We start from the raw sequence: 18,807 nt of genomic DNA, 5'->3' as shown, positions 1-18,807 counted from the left end.
TCATAGAGGCGAACAAAGACTGGAACCGTTTGCCTCTATAATATAGAGAACTAGAAGTGATGACCTTGCATTACTTTAATATTGTTATAACAAATGTACATTTTGAAAAGCATTTGCCAGATTATGACTGTGTTTTTCATTAATTTATATCTCTATAGTGGTTATTCCTGAAACTGCTGTCATCAACACCGAAGTGGCATCTGTGAAGGTATTTCTCTTTTTATTGTAAAATTGCAATATTCTTTCTAAAATACCAGAATACCAGACATACTCTTATTTGTTTTTATGTATAAAAAAACTTTTCACCTAACAACATAAGAACCTATTCAAGAGCTATAGCTCTAGAAGTTGCTGCAGCTGCTATGGGCAGAAACAGAAATCAGAGGACACAGAAAAATCCAGCTGTGACTAGAGCAAGTTGGATCTTGCCAGAGAGATATGGGAGCTGCAATTTTGCTGAGCTCCTTCTAAAAATGCTAGTTGTCAGAGAAAAAGTCATTATTATTTTTATTATTATTAAAAAAGAAAAACAAACAGGGTTTACTTACCTGCTCTGTGCAATATATTGCACAGAGCAGCCCCAAATCTCCTCATTTGGTGTTCCCCTCAGTGCTCTCAGCTTCCTATGGTGGTACACATGTGGACACACACAGTGCAGCTTGTAATCCCACTGTGAGCCTGTAAAGTATCTCAGAAAAAACAGCCTTTTCTTTTCTCTGCATCTGCATAATATTGACATTGTGCCCACTGTGGCCAGGTAGTAAATTGTAAAGAATATTTACGCTTTCTTTGTTTTTTTTGCAGGCACAAGATAAAGACAGCGGGCTAAATGCTGAGATATTTTTTTCCATTGATAAAGTGGATTTTATTTTTTCAACTGGTGGAGTCCAGCAACCTGGCAATTTATTCACTGCCGTCACCATCAATGAAAATAATATTTACATTGGCTCTATTAGGTCAGTTATTATCGTAATGATTAACAAAACATTTTCCATGTTTTACATTGATCTACTGTATGTAGCATTATGAACATGCAAATTCTTTTCTCTTTGCAGGGTGGCCAGCAATCTAGATAGAACATTGCAAGGGCGATATAATGTAACAGTCAGAGCGACAGACAAAGGAAGCCCTCCAATTAATGCCACACGCTCTATAACAGTAAGACAACAACCATATTACAATGATGAAAAATTATAGTGTTCTGTGCAACTCCTGTGACTGTTTATGATAGTATGTAACAATTGGATGGGAATTTGAGGCCTGTTTTAAGGTATACACACATTTTGAGTACCAAGGACATGAAAGGCAGATACCCATAAGGTGTGTCTGCCATGCTCAAAAGCATTACTTATTTTATGGGACACCTTTTGGCAGGTATTATTTAATACGACTGCCATGCCTTGAATAATGTTTAAATCCTAAGTGGGAGGTATTAGACATTTAGGGGTTTATTTACTAAAGCTGGAGAGTCCAAAATCAGACTCCCTTCTGCATAGAAACCAATCAGCTTCCAGGTTTCATTGCCAAAGCTTCATTGAACAAGCTGAGGTTAGAAGCTGATTGGTTTCTATGCAGAAGGGAGTCTGATTTTGGACTCTCCAGCTTTAGTAAATAAACCCCTTAGGGTCTCTATATCCATCCATCAATGGATGGATATAGCGATATGGATTGGGGTATAATGGGGATCATGTCCATTGGGGGTATTTGTTTTTAAGTTGAATCATGGTTTTTTAATGTGTTTGTTATCTCATATGTAAAATTAAATACTTTTTTTAATTTTGGTTACAAGCAGTTCATGATTATACATTCATACATTAGACTTTGTATGTGTATTGAAGTCATGTGAGTAGGTTTCACATCGAGTGTTTCTGTTTCATTATATACCACAAGGACTCTGATTTGAGTGTAAAGTAGTTCCCCTTTTGGCTTGCTTTAGGTTTTGTGTCAGCTTCATTTCAGTTTCACACAAATGCAAAATACCCACAATCAGGTTGACACTGGTCTTTAAAATAACTGAATAATATAGAACCCATATTGAAAATGAGTGTAATAAAGTTGGCCCAATCCTCTGAGCATTTTTTATTTCACCAGTGATGTATGAATGCCATTATGCACTACAGGAACCCCATAATGGTTCTTAGCTTGAGGGAACTATGGCATACTGACTAAAACAATCCAATCTGTCCAGTATACTTTTGAGTGGTTGAATGTATTATGAGACCTGGCACTTTTCAAATCTCACAAGTATTGGGCATTCTTGCTAAATGTAAGCTTGCTGTTGCTGAGATTCGAACACAAATAATGATAATGACAACTGAAAAATGGACTGGCTTCTTTTTTTGTATTACGTAGTGTCCGTTTGAGATTTTGATCACTCTAAATTTATATTGTACTAATATTTTAAACAGTTATGGCAAAGAAAGAATATCACATTTTTGGTTATATAAAGTAAAACTGAAGTAGCCAATTCAAATTGGTACTGTATATGTCTGTTTAAATGACTAAATATCATAATAGAAATCCTGGGACCAAAATCCATTTTTGAGATAGAGAGACATGGAAACTGGCTAAAGATACTACAGGACAGTCAGCCATATAGATGGGGTATGACCAACAACTGGTCATTTGTGACTGGCTGTGCTTCCCAGAACACAAATGGTTTGTGTCTAGCCTAGGGAGCAGGGTGCATAACAGAGCTGCAGTTACCTTCAATGTTGGCTTATAAGCGGAAACCCTACACTGATGGGACAAGTTTCTTCAATTTCTCTGATATCTATTCCTATGAAGCCTTGACTAGAGGCATGCAGGTAACTCATAGACAAAGACACATCTGGCAAAATAATATCTGAATGCACCTTATAATTTATCACCATATAGTTAGGAGACAGACCCTTATATTTCCCCTATTCACATTAGCTCCTAGTCTGTGCATGTTGGTGATGTTTACACCATTATACATTGACAGTAGAAAATTATGATGGCCTATCCTTGCAGGTCAACGATCACATTTTTCCTAAAGCAAGGTGAACTGCACAGATGATTTATAGTACAAATTCAGCGCATCTTTTATTATCATCTTCAAATTACAGCAGTAAGAAAGTTAAAAACTCCAAAGACAATATTTGCATTTTGTCGTTTGAGTTTTAACTTGTTTACTTCTGTAATAAAAAGATTTGCTGACTATGCACTGTAAGTCCAATATGCCTATCTCTTTGCTGGAAGAAAGATTATTGAAGCTTAGTGAGTTCCCTGTGGGCTTGCGGCCATTGCACTAGGCATTGACCAAGATAGATTTGTGTGCACTTTTACTCTCACTGAACTCAGTATCATAGAACACAGAACAGGTCTATATCTACAGTATATGATAAATAGTGCAGCACCTACAGGTTTATACTAAACCTTTTAAAGTGATCTTGAGTAAGTAAGATGTATATATTATGTAGGCTTACCCACGTAACAGCAGCTTGATTTGACTGTAGGGTTCTCCTACCTCCCGCCAGTGGAGACACCCTGAATGGTACCCAGAACATATGACACACAAGCTTAAATAAGATATTTTCCTTTTTTGGGTTGCAACTCTAGGAGATAACTGGTTAGTGATAAGACAACTCAAGCACTTTGTAGTTTATATTAAACAAAGACCTTACTTTGTAAAACATGGGTGCAAATTGTTTGCCTACTAGTGCTGAGTAGTATAGGAGGCCGAGGAGAAGTCATTTAAAAGTAAAGGGATCTTCCACAGATATCAGGAACAGGTTCTTAACAATCTTTCATTGGTCACTGTTTACACCCTGTGGATTTTTCAGGACATGGCAAGCAATAAGTTTTTTCCTTTTATACAGTCACACGTGTGAAGATGGTTTTCTCAGCCTTATCCTGCACAGAGATTTCCTTGTGACACAACAATCTGTTATCAGCACATTAAGAGTGAGGGACTCTGGAGTTGGTTAACTCCATGGTTAACCCTGTACACAGACAACTACCACCACATGTTTTAACAGGAATATTCACAATTTACAGTATACTCTGGTACAGTTTTTCTTTTTAAGAAATGTCTAGGATACAAGCTGTCATGCCAGACAAGAATATGACAGACACTAAAATATAGTAGGGCTTTCACAGAAACAGGGATTCTTTAAATTCTGGTTTAGACCATTAAAGTTAAAGCATGAAGACTTTTGTATATTATTTAATAAAAGAGAAAAGGGGATTAAACCAGATATTTGCAGAAAAAATATTACAAAAAGTAGAAAATAGGCAACAGTAAAATAAATGAGTATAAAAATTCAGTGTACTTAACAAGGCTTCACCTGATCTGTGGTCTGATTACACTACTAGCCAGTAGTACTAAACTTAGTCTTGTTCAGTTGGAACCTGTAGTCCTTGATAGATAAAGTTAGTGGCCAAGAGGTCCCTCATCTCTGTAGTTGGTCCCAGGCAGTGCCACTATGGTCAGTGAAAGATCCCATCCAGTCCTTCATCCAGAGTCGAGCCTTCCTAAGACAGGTAGTCTGGCCAGATCACCAGTTGAAAATAAAAGAAAAAAAACCCTAAAAGACCTTGGATATCTCCTCTGTGCTCTACTGTTATGCAGTGCAAATTTCACTGTATTACATTCTTTCCCGGCCTCGATGACCGGGAACACTGACAACCAGGACCTGGAAGTGACATCATACTCGTCGCTTCCAGGTTAGCAACAGGATGAGGAGGAGAGCGGACACACATCCTCCCAAGCGAAGGCATGGGATACATAACACGGGGGCACTTTATTGGCATGTGTGGAAGCAATCATTCGGTAGCCACTCGCCAGATTGCTTCCACAGACAAGTCAACTCTGCTGCTTGCCCACAGCAGGGCTAAATGTAGGAAAAAACTACCTGCCCAGAACTACATGTCCCAGACGTCAGGCGAAAGGAATTGCACATTCCAGCTACTGTGCAAGGCCACACAAGTGCCTTCATGGCAAATGGCTTGCAATCTGGGCACGCAGAAAAGAGTAGGAGCCAAGAGCGTCAGAAGGGGGAGCCCAAAAGAGGAAGTTAAGGGTCACTCTGTGCAGAACTGTTGCACATAGCAAGTAAGCATATCATGTTTGTTGTTAAAAAAACCTTTACAATGTGGTAAACTGCAATCAATTACATTTTTGTTTTTGAGTTTAATAAAGGTGTAATTTATTTTTATTGCATACCATAAAAAAACAGTAAATATAACATATTCTTTTTGCTTCATTGCCTTCAATCATTTCATTAGTAATTCTCATGTAATGTATTCTTATTGTTCTTCTTTCTTTGCCTACAGATATTTACAATAGATGAGTCTTTTCGATCTATACTGCGCTTCTCAAAGTCAGTGGATGAAGTGACAGAAAACATTGCTTTGATCATGGCGTAAGAAGTAGTTTTTTCATGAAAATTGTTCTATTACATGTTTAAAGGTTCTTCAATTTTGTATAATAATTTTAGAAGCACACATATTAAAAATGAAATACAGTATGAGCATTCTCTTTCAAATGAAAAGTTGTAAAGACAACTAGAAAAGCTACAATTTCTGGGGAAATTGTGTGAAGTGTTCTTGCTTCCACCAGTAGTCTACAACTGGAGTGGGCGGAGTAACTGGGTGGAGTGGCTTGTCGCTCTGCTGCCTGCTCACACACCTAGGTTCCTATGGCAACTCACTCTACAGCAAGGGCAGAGAAGAGCGGTTAAAAACAAACTGCTCCAACTTGCTCAGATGGTGGTTGCCATCTTCAAACAGTTGTAGTTTAAAAATGATAAATCCTACACTGAAGAGCTTTATATTGTGAGAATCACAAGACCCAGACCTACAGTTTGGTGCATAGTATGTCTCTGAAATATTAAAAATAAAAGCACAGTCACAGTTTAGAAATTGCCCTTCAAATTTGAGGTGGCTAGAGTGGAGTTTCAATGAATGTCAATGGGCGGCGTGAGTTGCAACAAATGGTCATATTGTGAAAACTATCAGGACTATGGCTTAGCCGGGCATTTTTAGTGGCAGCAGGGATAGCTGAACATTTTGATATAAGATTTGTGTAGGTGGGCTTGAAAATGAGGGAGTGATGGCAGTTTAGAAATCATGTCCTGATTTTTCAGCTCACACTCTAGCTTTTGTCAGCTCCCGCTCTAGCTTTGAACATTCCACCATTCTTTCCTATGGGACCAATTTCACCACAAAAACGGCGATATTTTGTGAACCATTCGGCAAAACGTTCCACAAAGTAATAGCACACCAATCGGGAACAATCCACATGTTTCGGTATATTACTGTCTATGTAGTGTAAAAACTGTGGGAGGAGTTAGGGTGGTAAATTTGGCTATAATAATAAGAATATATATGTGAGATAAAAGTAAGTGGTCTTGCCATGCAAGAACACTTAATAAATGAAAACCATGTTACATTAGAAGATTAGTAAAGTGGTTGTAAAGGCTCAAGGTTTTTTACCTTCATGCATTCTATGAATGAAGGTAAAAAACCTTCTCTGTGCAGGATCCCCCCCAATACTCACCTAAGCCCCCTCTCGATCCAGCAATGCGCACTGGAGTTTCGGCTGTCCTGGGACTCCATCTCCTCATTGGCTGAGACAGCAGCAGAAGCCTTTGGCAATCACAGCCAGTGTACCAATGAAAAGAGAGGGAGCGGGACCAAGCCACAGCTCTGTATGTGGGACTCCATCTCTTCATTGGCTGAGACAGCAGCAGGAGCCTTTGGCAATCACAGCCAGTGAACCAATGAGAAGAGATCGAGCGGGGCCAAGCCACAGCTCTGTATGTGAATAGACACACGGAGCAGTGGCTGGGAGTGCGCATGCACGGGTGCCCCCCCATAGCAAGCTGCTTGTTGTGGGGGCACTCAACAGGAGAGAGGGGCCAGAAGCGCTGGCAGAGGATCCAAGAAGAGGAGGATCCGGGCTGCTCTGTGCAAAAGCACTGCACACAGCAGGTAAGTATATACATGTTTGTTATTATTGTAAAAAGAATTAAACCTTTAGAATTACCTTAAACTGTTAAAGATGTTTTTTAGCTTTGTATAGAGCAATCGCAGAATGGTTTGCATTATTTATACTCCAGATTGTGTCCCAGATGGAGACATTTCCTTTACCTTCCTGTCCTAGAGAAACCCTGTTACCCCCCAACACAAGGGGTGACTCATGAGGGTCTAGGTCTTCTCCACAGACACAGCTATTAAACACCCTTTAAGAAGAATGGAGAAGAAGAGTAGGGTTGCTTTGTACGTTTGTCTGTACTTAGGTTCTGCTGTATGCACATCTGCACACAAGACACATGGCAACAGAAGGAGAGAAGAGAGAAAACACTTTATGCATCGATCTCCCCCACTGTTATTCAATCACAGCATGGAACAGAATGGGTACCTAGCTATATTGTGTGGCTGCAATATACCACTCTGGTTTTACTGCCACATAGGGCTGTGTAAATTTCAGGGTGAGATGGGTCATCTGTTTACATGACATTTATGAGTACAAGGGCTCCCATATATATATAGCTCAATTATGTATTCATCTTAGTTCAATTTTTAGATAGATTTTCTGACACAAGCATAGTGGTGATATTTCTTAAAAAGCATTAGCAGTACATCTGATTATTGCTTGGAGTTGCATTTCCATACTATGCATGGTAATGTTTTTGTTTAACAGGCAACTGTCAATGGCAACTGGAGCATCAGTATTTGTCTCTGGGATTGAACCTGATGAAGGCACAAGCAGAATGTATTCTCGGTAAGCTGAATGACTTTATCTTAAAGCATTTGCTTGTTTGCAATAATAATCCGTTAAATAGCTATAGTTATTTACCTAACTTACCAATACATGACCAGAATTTCCACACAAAGTCTATAGCTATAGAAGTGAATAAAGGGTTGTTTAAGGAGCTTTTATTGCTTGATCAAAATATATACTTTGGTGTGCATAGTCCAGACCAGTCCAGTAGTGTAGGTGCACTTTAAGAGATTAGGATTGTCAATTAGGTGCAGTAGTGAAAATACTGCAGTGATTCACCGCTGGATATCTTGTTGTAGAGAATTAATCATTTTTTGTTTATTTCATTCAGTGGTATATTTGTGTATTGGACTGAGATTTCACTTTTACTTGTAATGATTTGTTTCTCCAAGAACTCCAGTTACTTTCATAGTTAATCTTTAACCAGTAGAAGTAAAATTTACTTTATTTATAGGAAGTATCATTTTATTTTCTGCAAGTTTGCAAGGAACAAACACTTGTACTATGTGTACCTGAATGAAATGTACTTTAAAATCTAATATGTTGAAAATTGAAAACTGAATAAAAGTATTATCTGAGAAACAGTTCAATTGTATTGCCATATGGTAGAAATGGGCTTTGCCAAATAGGTAATCTTATGTTCTTTAAACTTCTGCTGTTGGTGTGTAATGGTTATGCTTTGAATGACAATCCACCTTACTTTATATGTATACTTCTAATCTGTCATCTACTGTTTTACATTTTAAGCTTGTATCATCTTGTGGAGGTATACTAGGACACACACTTGCTTTGTATCCTAGCATGTGGGTACAGCCATGGCTAAAATTTTTGAGAATGACACAAACATTAATTTTCACAAAGTATGCTGCTTCTGTGTTTTTAGATCTTCTTGTCAGATGTTACTATGGTATACTGACGTATAATTACAAGTATTTCATAAGTGTCAAAGGCTTTTATTGACAATAACATTAAGTTTATGCAAAGCGTCAATATTTGCAATGCTGACCCTTTTTTTCAAGACATCTGTAATTCCCCCCGGCATGCTGTCAATCAACTTCTGGGCCACATCCTGACTGATGGCAGCACATTCTTGCATAATCAATGCTTGGAGTTTGTCAGAATTTGTGTGTGTAGGGGGCAGGGGCGGACTGACAACTCATGGGGCCCCTGTGTCCTTGCCCAAACTCAAAAAAGCCTATGAAAAAAGGTCCCAGGGGCATCTCACGGGGCCCCCTACTGACTCCGGGCCCTCGGGCAGTGCCCGAGTTTGCAAATGGTCAGTCTGCCCCTGGTAGGGGGGTTTATTCACCCATCTCATGAGGATTAACCACAAGTTCTCAATGGGATTAACCTCCTTGGTGGTATGATTATTTCAGATTTTTGGTGCTGAAAGCGGTACCATTTTTTTGCATGGAAATATGTATTTTTTTATTGTAGACCTGTAATTTTTAGGAATAACTCACTGAAATCTGTCCCAACAAGAGTCTAGTAAATATCCCGGGTATGATAAAATTTGAAACACAAAATCATAAATTATAATTTAATAAATAATCATAAAAATAATAATATAATAATAAATTTAATTCAATAATATAATTAGAGATGAGCGAATCGAACTTGGCGAAGTGGAATTCGTTTCGAATATTAGAAAAAATTCGATTCGCACCGAATCCGAAAATTAGCAGACTTCGGATCCGCGAATCGAAATTTTTCCAAAAATGGCGGCGACATGTGTGGCGACGGAGCGGGGATCTCTGGGAAGGCGCGCAGACAAGGCGCGCTGACCCATAATGCATTCATTCATGACATGTGATCGCATTAGCCAATCAGCAGCCAGCCAGCCAGCACTGTGTAATGGTGGAGCTATAAATTGCGGCCATCTTACAATTCTCCATTTGCCTCCGGTCATTCAAGAGAGACAGACCTCTCTGTATTAGGGACAGAGTTAGGGCCACAGATACTTTAGGGACACAGAATCGTTACTTAGGGACACAGAATTGTTACTCAGGGACACAGAACTGTTACTGAGGGACACAGAACTGTTACTCAGGGACAGACACAGAATTGTTACTGAGGGACACAGAATTGTTACTGAGGGACACAGAATTGTTACTGAGGGACACAAAATTGATACTCAGGGACACAGAACTGTTACTCAGGGACACAGAACTGTTACTCAGGGACAGACACAGAATTGTTACTGAGGGACACAGAATTGTTACTGAGGGACACAGAATTGTTACTGAGGGACACAGAATTGTTACTTAGGGACAGACACAGAATTGTTACTCAGGGACACAGAACTGTTACTCAGGGACACAGAACTGTTACTCAGGGACACAGAATTGTTACTCAGGGACAGACACAGAATTGTTACTGAGGGACACAGAATTGTTACTGAGGGACACAGAATTGTTACTCAGGGACACAGAATTGTTACTGAGGGACAGACACAGAATTGTTACTGAGGGACACAGAATTGTTACTGAGGGACACAGAATTGTTACTGAGGGACACAGAATTGTTACTCAGGGACACAGAACTGTTACTCAGGGACACAGAATTGTTACTCAGGGACACAGAGCTGTTACTCAGGGACACAGAATTGTTACTCAGGGACAGACACAGAATTGTTACTGAGGGACACAGAATTGTTACTGAGGGACACAGAATTGTTACTGAGGAACACAGAATTGTTACTCAGGGAAAGACACAGAATTGTTACTGAGGGACACAGAATTGTTACTGAGGGACACAGAATTGTTACTGAGGGACACAGAATTGTTACTCAGGGACACAGAACTGTTACTCAGGGACACAGAATTGTTACTCAGGGACACAGAACTGTTACTCAGGGACACATAATTTTTACTCAGGGAAAGACACAGAATTGTTACTGAGGGACACAGAATTGTTACTGAGGGACACAGAATTGTTACTGAGGGACACAGAATTGTTACTGAGGGACACAGAATTGTTACTCAGGGACAGACACAGAATTGTTACTGAGGGACACAGAATTGTTACTGAGGGACACAGAATTGTTACTGAGGGACACAGAATTGTTACTCAGGAACACAGAATTGTTACTCAGGGACACAGAATTGTTACTCAGGGACACAGAACTGTTACTCAGGGACACAGAATTGTTACTCAGGGACACAGAACTGTTACTCAGGGACACAGAATTGTTACTCAGGGACAGACACAGAATTGTTACTGAGGGACACAGAATTGTTACTGAGGGACACAGAATTGTTACTCAGGGACACAGAATTGTTACTCAGAGACACAGAATTGTTACTCAGGGACACAGAATTGTTACTCAGGGACACAGAACTGTTACTCAGGGACAGACACAGAATTGTTACTGAGGGAAACAGAATTGTTACTGAGGGACACAGAATTGTTACTGAGGGACACAGAATTGTTACTGAGGGACACAGAATTGTTACTGAGGGACAGACACAGAATTGTTACTGAGGGACACAGAATTGTTACTCAGAACACAGAACTGTTACTCAGGGACACAGAATTGTTACTCAGGGACACAGAACTGTTACTCAGGGACACAGAATTGTTACTGAGGGACAGACACAGAATTGTTACTGAGGGACACAGAATTGTTACTGAGGGACACAGAATTGTTACTCAGGGACAGACACAGAATTGTTACTGAGGGACACAGAATTGTTACTGAGGGACACAGAATTGTTACTCAGGGACACAGAATTGTTACTCAGGGACACAGAACTGTTACTCAGGGACACAGAACTGTTACTCAGGGACACAGAATTGTTACTCAGGGACAGACACAGAATTGTTACTGAGGGACACAGAATTGTTACTGAGGAACACAGAATTGTTACTGAGGGACACAGAATTGTTACTCAGGGACAGACACAGAATTGTTACTGAGGGACACAGAATTGTTACTCAGGGACACAGAATTGTTACTCAGGGACACAGAACTGTTACTCAGGGACACAGAACTGTTACTCAGGGACAGACACAGAATTGTTACTGAGGGACACAGAATTGTTACTCAGGGACAGACACAGAATTGTTACTGAGGGACACAGAATTGTTACTGAGGGACACAGAATTGTTACTGAGGGACACAGAATTGTTACTGAGGGACACAGAATTGTTACTCAGGGACACAGAATTGTTACTCAGGGACATAAAATTGTTACTCAGGGACACAGAATTGTTACTCAGGGACACAGAACTGTTACTCAGGGACACAGAATTGTTACTCAGGGACACAGAACTGTTACTCAGGGACACAGAATTGTTACTCAGGGACAGACACAGAATTGTTACTGAGGGACACAGAATTGTTACTGAGGAACACAGAATTGTTACTCAGGGACAGACACAGAATTGTTACTGAGGGACACAGAATTGTTACTGAGGGACACAGAATTGTTACTGAGGGACACAAAACTGTTACTCAGGGACACAGAATTGTTACTCAGGGACACAGAACTGTTACTCAGGGACACAGAATTGTTACTCAGGGACAAACACAGAATTGTTACTGAGGGACACAGAATTGTTACTGAGGGACACAGAATTGTTACTGAGGGACACAGAATTGTTACTCAGGGACAGACACAGAATTGTTACTGAGGGACACAGAATTGTTACTGAGGGACACAGAATTGTTACTGAGGGACACAGAATTGTTACTCAGGGGCACAGAACTGTTACTCAGGGACACAGAATTGTTACTCAGGGACACAGAACTGTTACTCAGGGACACAGAATCTTTACTCAGGGACACAGAATCGTTGAATTAAAGAGTATGTCAGACAACACGCAGAGGAGTGTCAGAGGAGGCCATGTTTTAGGAGTGAGCAGACGTGGCAGCAGAGGAAGGGGTCGAGGCAGCACTAGTCGCAGCCAGAGGCCAGTGCTCCCGATGTCATCCAGCGGTTGTGTCTCCACCGACAACCCTGCCGTCATCGATTGGTTGGCTCGGTCGTCTTCCTCTTCCCAGGTCACCTCTGACACCTACAGCCAACGGTCGGTGGGTACGTCAGACACAACCGTTAGTTGGCATGTACCGGGAGCAAGCCCACTGAAATCACATGTCCTCTACCTGCCCCTGTCCTTTGGTGTTCCCTCACCAAGCGAAGTATCGCATGCTGTGGGCTCAGCCCCACTGTACAGTGAGGAAGAGCTAACAGAGGGCGGTCAGGAACGGGGGGAGACATCCGCCTCTTCAGCAGCCAGGCGAAGAAGTACTGGCGAGGAGAGTGGCTCGGTAGCCGGTCTAGAGACAGGTCTGTCTCCTGACCCACACGCAGCCGAGGGGGCTAGTAGTGAGGCGGAGACCCTAATTGATGATGATGAGGCTGATCGCACTTGGCAGCCTCGTCGTCATCAGGCTATTGCTTCCGCATCATCAGGAGAAGAGGGTGGCAGCTTGGCAGCGAGCAAAACAGTCGGTGGGTTGCCCAGGAGGCAGCAGGGTCGCAGCAGTGTCAGTGGAGGCAAACTGCCACGGAGTAGAGCACCAGCTCCACTGCAGCCTACCACCACGGCCAGTAGTGGTGCCGGTGTGCACGGATAAAGTAGCAGTCAGCCAGTGAGGAGTATCGGGGGCTAAGTTTCCTACTCGGCGGTGTGGCAATTTTTCGTCAAGCCGCCCGAGGAAGTAAACGTAGCCGTATGTTGACTATGTGGCCAGAAAGTCAAGCGTGGCCAGGGGGCCCATGTTGGGACTACAGCGTTGCGTCAGCATATGCAGCGTCGCCATTCGGTGGCCTGGGAAAACCGTGATAAAGATACGGCGGTTCTGCCTGCCCCAGCCCCCGCTCCATCACCCGCTCCGTTACTTGCTCCGTCACCCGACGTCAATCGCCCTCTATCAGCCAGTCAAGGCTCCAACACCTCTGCTGAGGGGAGTTGTCGCTCGTTGGCATCTTCCGCTCGTTAAGATGCTCCTTCTCCTGCTACTCCTCTTCACGGATTCCGTCTGCAGTCTTTCTTGGAATCCGTTTCCAAGAGACAACAGTTTGCGAGCACGCACCCGACGGTGCAGAAGCTGAACGTCCTCCTGTCCAAGTTGCTGGTGCTGCAGTCCCTCCCTTTCCAAGTGGTGGACTCAGCACCTTTCCGAGAAATGATGGCTTGTGCCGAGCCGCGGTGGAGAGTGCCAAGCCGGCATTTCTTCGCCAAAAAGGCAGTGCCAGCCCTGCATTCACATGTAGAAGAGATGGTGGGCCAGTCTTTGAGCATGTCGGTCTCTGCCAAAGTGCACGGCAGCGCCGACGTGTGGAGCTGTAACTACGGTCAGGGACAGTACATGTCATTTACGGCCCACTGGGTGAACATGGTGCCGGCACAGCCGCACCAGCAACTTGGACAGGTCACGCCGCTTTTGCCTCTACGTTTGCACGTCCTTGGTCCAGCAAAGATGTCCACCTCTACCACCTCTTCTTCCGCCGTGTCCTCAGCCGCCAGCCCCGTGCCAAGTCCCATTACCCGACCGGCATATCACATGTGCAGGGCGCAACGGTGTCACGCTGTGCTGCACCTGGTATGCCTTGGCGAACGTAGTCACACAGGGGAGGAACTTCTGAGTGTAATGAACAGAGAAATCGACAGATGGCTGTCTCCGCGCAAACTGAAAATTGGAACCATGTTGACCGACAACGGAAAGAACATGGTGTCTGCTCTGCGTCAAGGAAGGTTGTGCCATGCGCCATGCATGGCTCACGTGTTCAATCTGGTTGTCAAGCGGTTCCTAAAATCCACCATCCCACTGCAAGACATCCTTAAAATGTCACGTAAACTTTGCATGCATTTCAGCCATTCCTACACCGCAAAGCACACCCTCCTTGAGCTGCAGCGGCAGAACGGAATTCCACAGCATCGCCTGATCTGCGACGTTGCAACAAGGTGGAATTCAACCCTACATATGTTAGACCGCCTTTACGAACAGCGAAAGGCCATCACCGATTTCCTGATGTTACAAGCAGATAAAGGTACTCCCCTGTGTAACTTAGATGTCAGCCATTGGCAGCTCATGCGTGACACCTGCCGCTTGCTCAGGCCCTTTGAGGAGGCCACGCTATTCGTGAGTCGGCAGGACTATGGGATGAACGACGTCATTCCTCTGTTGCACGTCCTGGAACAAATGCTGTTAACAATGGCTGGTCAGGGTGCGGTAGACGTGGCGCACAGATCTCAACGCCACATGACCCCTGTGGGGGCAGGACAGGAAGAAGAGGAGGAGGTAGAGGAGGACATTGGTGCTCAGGAATTATTGAGTGAAATGGGTGGTTTTTCCACTCAGCGGACAGGAGTGGAGGAGCAGGAGCATCTGGTAGAGGAGGAGGAGACAGAGGACCCAGACGCACCGTGGCAGTATGCTGTGGAGATGGAGGCAGGGAGTCCCTCGCATTCCATGGCACAAATGGCCCATAGCATGCTCGGTTGCTTGCGTAGCGACAGCCGAATAATAACCATCAGACAGAGGGATGACTTTTGGCTGTCCACCTTGTTGGACCCTCGCTACTGTTCAAAAATGGTGGCCTTTTTCACACCTGCTGAGAGGGAGGCCAAAATAACGTACTATAAAAACCACCTATGTAGTCAGTTGGTCTCTGCCTTTCTGCGCCAACGTCCATCCTCAGACACTGTGGGCCCTGTGCGCTCGCGTTCCGCTGCCATGGCAGCAGGGGAGGGGTGGGGTGGTAGGAGCAGTGGCAGCTCCACCAGCAGCGGCTGCCTCAGTCTGCAGTCGATGATGAGTAGCTTTCTTCACCAGCGCAGTGAGGAAACTACTAACCAGCCGCAGCAGCAGCAGCATCAGGTGGACCTGGAGCAGGACCTCAAACAACAGGCTTGGGCCTACTTGGACAGCACCCTGCCAACCGAGGTAGACAATCCCCTTGACTACTGGGCAACGAAACTTGACCTTTGGCCCCAACTAGCTGAATTTGCCCTTGAAAGGCTGTCATGCCCGACCAGTAGCGTGGCATCGGAGCGCGTGTTTAGTGCGGCAGGAGGTATTGTAACTCCGCGGAGGACACGACTGTCCACCCAAAGTGTGGAGAGACTCACGTTTGTGAAAATGAATCAGGCGTGGATTAGTCTGGATTTCAAACCACCAGTTCCTGACACAACTGACTAAATCCGCCATGAATCATGCCCCAAACATGTTATTATTTTTAACATAGGCCTCTGTATGGCCTTCAATTTAAGCTGCTTACGCTTCGCCACTCTGCCATGGGCCCCTGTACCGCCTCCTCTTGCTGCTGCCAGGTCCAGAGTGTGTCATGGGTCCCTGTACGGCCTCCCATTGCTGCTGTCTCCATCGCCACACTCTGCCATGTGCCACTTTCAGGTCTCCTCACACTGCTGGTGGGTTCCATTTTGTCTTAGGGTGCTGGCAGATTACGGGCCTCTCATTGCTGCTGCCAGGCCCGTAATCTGTCATGGGCCCCTGTACCGCCTCCTCATGCTGCTGCCAGGCCCGTAATCTGTCATGGGTCCCTGTACGGCCTCCCATTGCTGCTGTCTCCATCGCCACACTCTGCCATGTGCCACTTTCAGGTCTCCTCACACTGCTGGTGTGTTCCATTTTGTCATAGGGTGCTGGCAGATTACGGGCCTCCCATTGCTGCTGCCAGGCCCGTAATCTTCCATGGGCCCCCGTACCACCTCCTCATGCTGCTGCCAGGTCCAGAGTCTCTCATGGGTCCCTGTACGGCCGCCCATTGCTGCTGTCTCCATCGCCACACTCTGCCGTGTGCCACTTTCAGGTCTCCTCACACTGCTGGTGGGTGCCATTTTGTCATAGGGTGCTGGCAGATTACGGGCCTCCCATTGCTGCTGCCAGGCCCGTAATCTGCCATGGGCCCCCGTACCGCCTCCTCATGCTGCTGCCAGGTCCAGAGTCTCTCATGGGTCCCTGTACGGCCTCCCATTGTTGCTGTCTCCATCGCCACACTCTGCCATGTGCCACTTTCAGGTCTCCTCACACTGCTGGTGGGTTCCATTTTGTCATAGGGTGCTGGCAGATTACGGGCCTCCCATTGCTGCTGCCAGGCCCGTAATCTGCCATGGGCCCCCGTACCGCCTCCTCATGCTGCTGCCAGGTCCAGAGTCTCTCATGGGTCCCTGTACGGCCTCCCATTGCTGCTGTCTCCATCGCCACACTCTGCCATGTGCCACTTTCAGGTCTCCTCACACTGCTGGTGGGTTCCATTTTGTCATAGGGTGCTGGCAGATTACGGGCCTCCCATTGCTGCTGCCAGGCCCGTAATCTGTCATGGGCCCCTGTACCGCCTCCTCATGCTGCTGCCAGGTCCAGAGTCTCTCATGGGTCCCTGTACGGCCTCCCATTGCTGCTGTCTCCATCGCCACACTCTGCCATGTGCCACTTTCAGGTCTCCTCACACTGCTGGTGGGTTCCATTTTGTCATAGGGTGCTGGCAGATTACGGGCCTCCCATTGCTGCTGCCAGGCCCGTAATCTGTCATGGGCCCCTGTACCGCCTCCTCATGCTGCTGCCAGGTCCAGAGTGTCTCATGGGTCCCTGTACGGTCTCCCATTGCTGCTGTCTCCATCGCCACACTCTGCCATGTGCCACTTTCAGATCTCCTCACACTGCTGGTGGGTTCCATTTTGTCATAGGGTGCTGGCAGATTACGGGCCTCCCATTGCTGCTGCCAGGCCCGTAATCTGCCATGGGCCCCCGTACCGCCTCCTCATGCTGCTGCCAGGTCCAGAGTCTCTCATGGGTCCCTGTACGGCCTCCCATTGCTGCTGTCTCCATCGCCACACTCTGCCATGTGCCACTTTCAGGTCTCCTCACACTGCTGGTGGGTTCCATTTTGTCATAGGGTGCTGGCAGATTACGGGCCTCCCATTGCTGCTGCCAGGCCCGTAATCTGTCATGGGCCCCTGTACCGCCTCCTCATGCTGCTGCCAGGCCCGTAATCTGTCATGGGTCCCTGTACGGCCTCCCATTGCTGCTGTCTCCATCGCCACACTCTGCCATGTGCCACTTTCAGGTCTCCTCACACTGCTGGTGGGTTCCATTTTGTCATAGGGTGCTGGCAGATTACGGGCCTCCCATTGCTGCTGCCAGGCCCGTAATCTGCCATGGGCCCCCGTACCGCCTCCTCATGCTGCTGCCAGGTCCAGAGTGTCTCATGGGTCCCTGTACGGCCTCCCATTGCTGCTGTCTCCATCGCCATACTCTGCCATGTGCCACTTTCAGGTCTCCTCACACTGTTGGTGGGTTCCATTTTGTCATAGGGTGCTGGCAGATTACGGGCCTCCCATTGCTGCTGCCAGGCCCGTAATCTGCCATGGGCCCCCGTACCGCCTCCTCATGCTGCTGCCAGGTCCAGAGTGTCTCATGGGTCCCTGTACGGCCTCCCATTGTTGCTGTCTCCATCGCCACACTCTGCCATGTGCCACTTTCAGGTCTCCTCACACTGCTGGTGTGTTCCATTTTGTCATAGGGTGCTGGCAGATTACGGGCCTCCCATTGCTGCTGCCAGGCCCGTAATCTGCCATGGGCCCCCGTACCGACTCCTCATGCTGCTACCAGGCCCGTAATCTGTCATGGGCCCCTGTACCGCCTCCTCATGCTGCTGCCAGGTCCAGAGTGTGTCATGGGTCCCTGTACGGCCTCCCATTGCTGCTGTCTCCATCGCCACACTCTGCCATGTGCCACTTTCAGGTCTCCTCACACTGCTGGTGGGTTCCATTTTGTCATAGGGTGCTGGCAGATTACGGGCCTCCCATTGCTGCTGCCAGGCCCGTAATCTGCCATGGGCCCCCGTACCGACTCCCCATGCTGCTGCCAGGCCCATAATCTGTCATGGGCCCCTGTACCGCCTCCTCATGCTGCTGCCAGGTCCAGAGTGTCTCATGGGTCCCTGTACGGCCTCCCATTGCTGCTGTCTCCATCGCCACACTCTGCCATGTGCCACTTTCAGGTCTCCTCACACTGCTGGTGGGTTCCATTTTGTCATAGGGTGCTGGCAGATTACGGGCCTCCCATTGCTGCTGCCAGGCCCGTAATC

General features: G+C 45.7%; 1 protein-coding gene across 1 annotated transcript in view; it reads left to right on the top strand.

Annotated features, from left to right (window-relative positions):
* LOC149471175 (cadherin-related family member 2-like) overlaps positions 1 to 18,807 on the top strand; it is a 133,314-nt gene that overhangs the window by 75,660 nt on the left and 38,847 nt on the right. The window contains exons 20-24 of the mRNA XM_089693690.1: positions 159 to 208; positions 805 to 956; positions 1,056 to 1,158; positions 5,299 to 5,387; positions 7,670 to 7,750. Coding sequence (XP_089549816.1) covers positions 159 to 208; positions 805 to 956; positions 1,056 to 1,158; positions 5,299 to 5,387; positions 7,670 to 7,750 — 475 coding nt within the window. The remainder of the gene's footprint in view (positions 1 to 158; positions 209 to 804; positions 957 to 1,055; positions 1,159 to 5,298; positions 5,388 to 7,669; positions 7,751 to 18,807) is intronic.

The sequence above is a fragment of the Staurois parvus genome, unplaced genomic scaffold (assembly GCF_062004578.1).
Source record: "Staurois parvus isolate SC_StPar_1 unplaced genomic scaffold, SC_StPar_1.0 ptg000025l, whole genome shotgun sequence".
Taxonomy (NCBI): domain Eukaryota; kingdom Metazoa; phylum Chordata; class Amphibia; order Anura; family Ranidae; genus Staurois; species Staurois parvus.
Note: the sequence above shows the minus strand (reverse complement) of the source record. Positions and strands in the feature narration are given on the sequence as shown.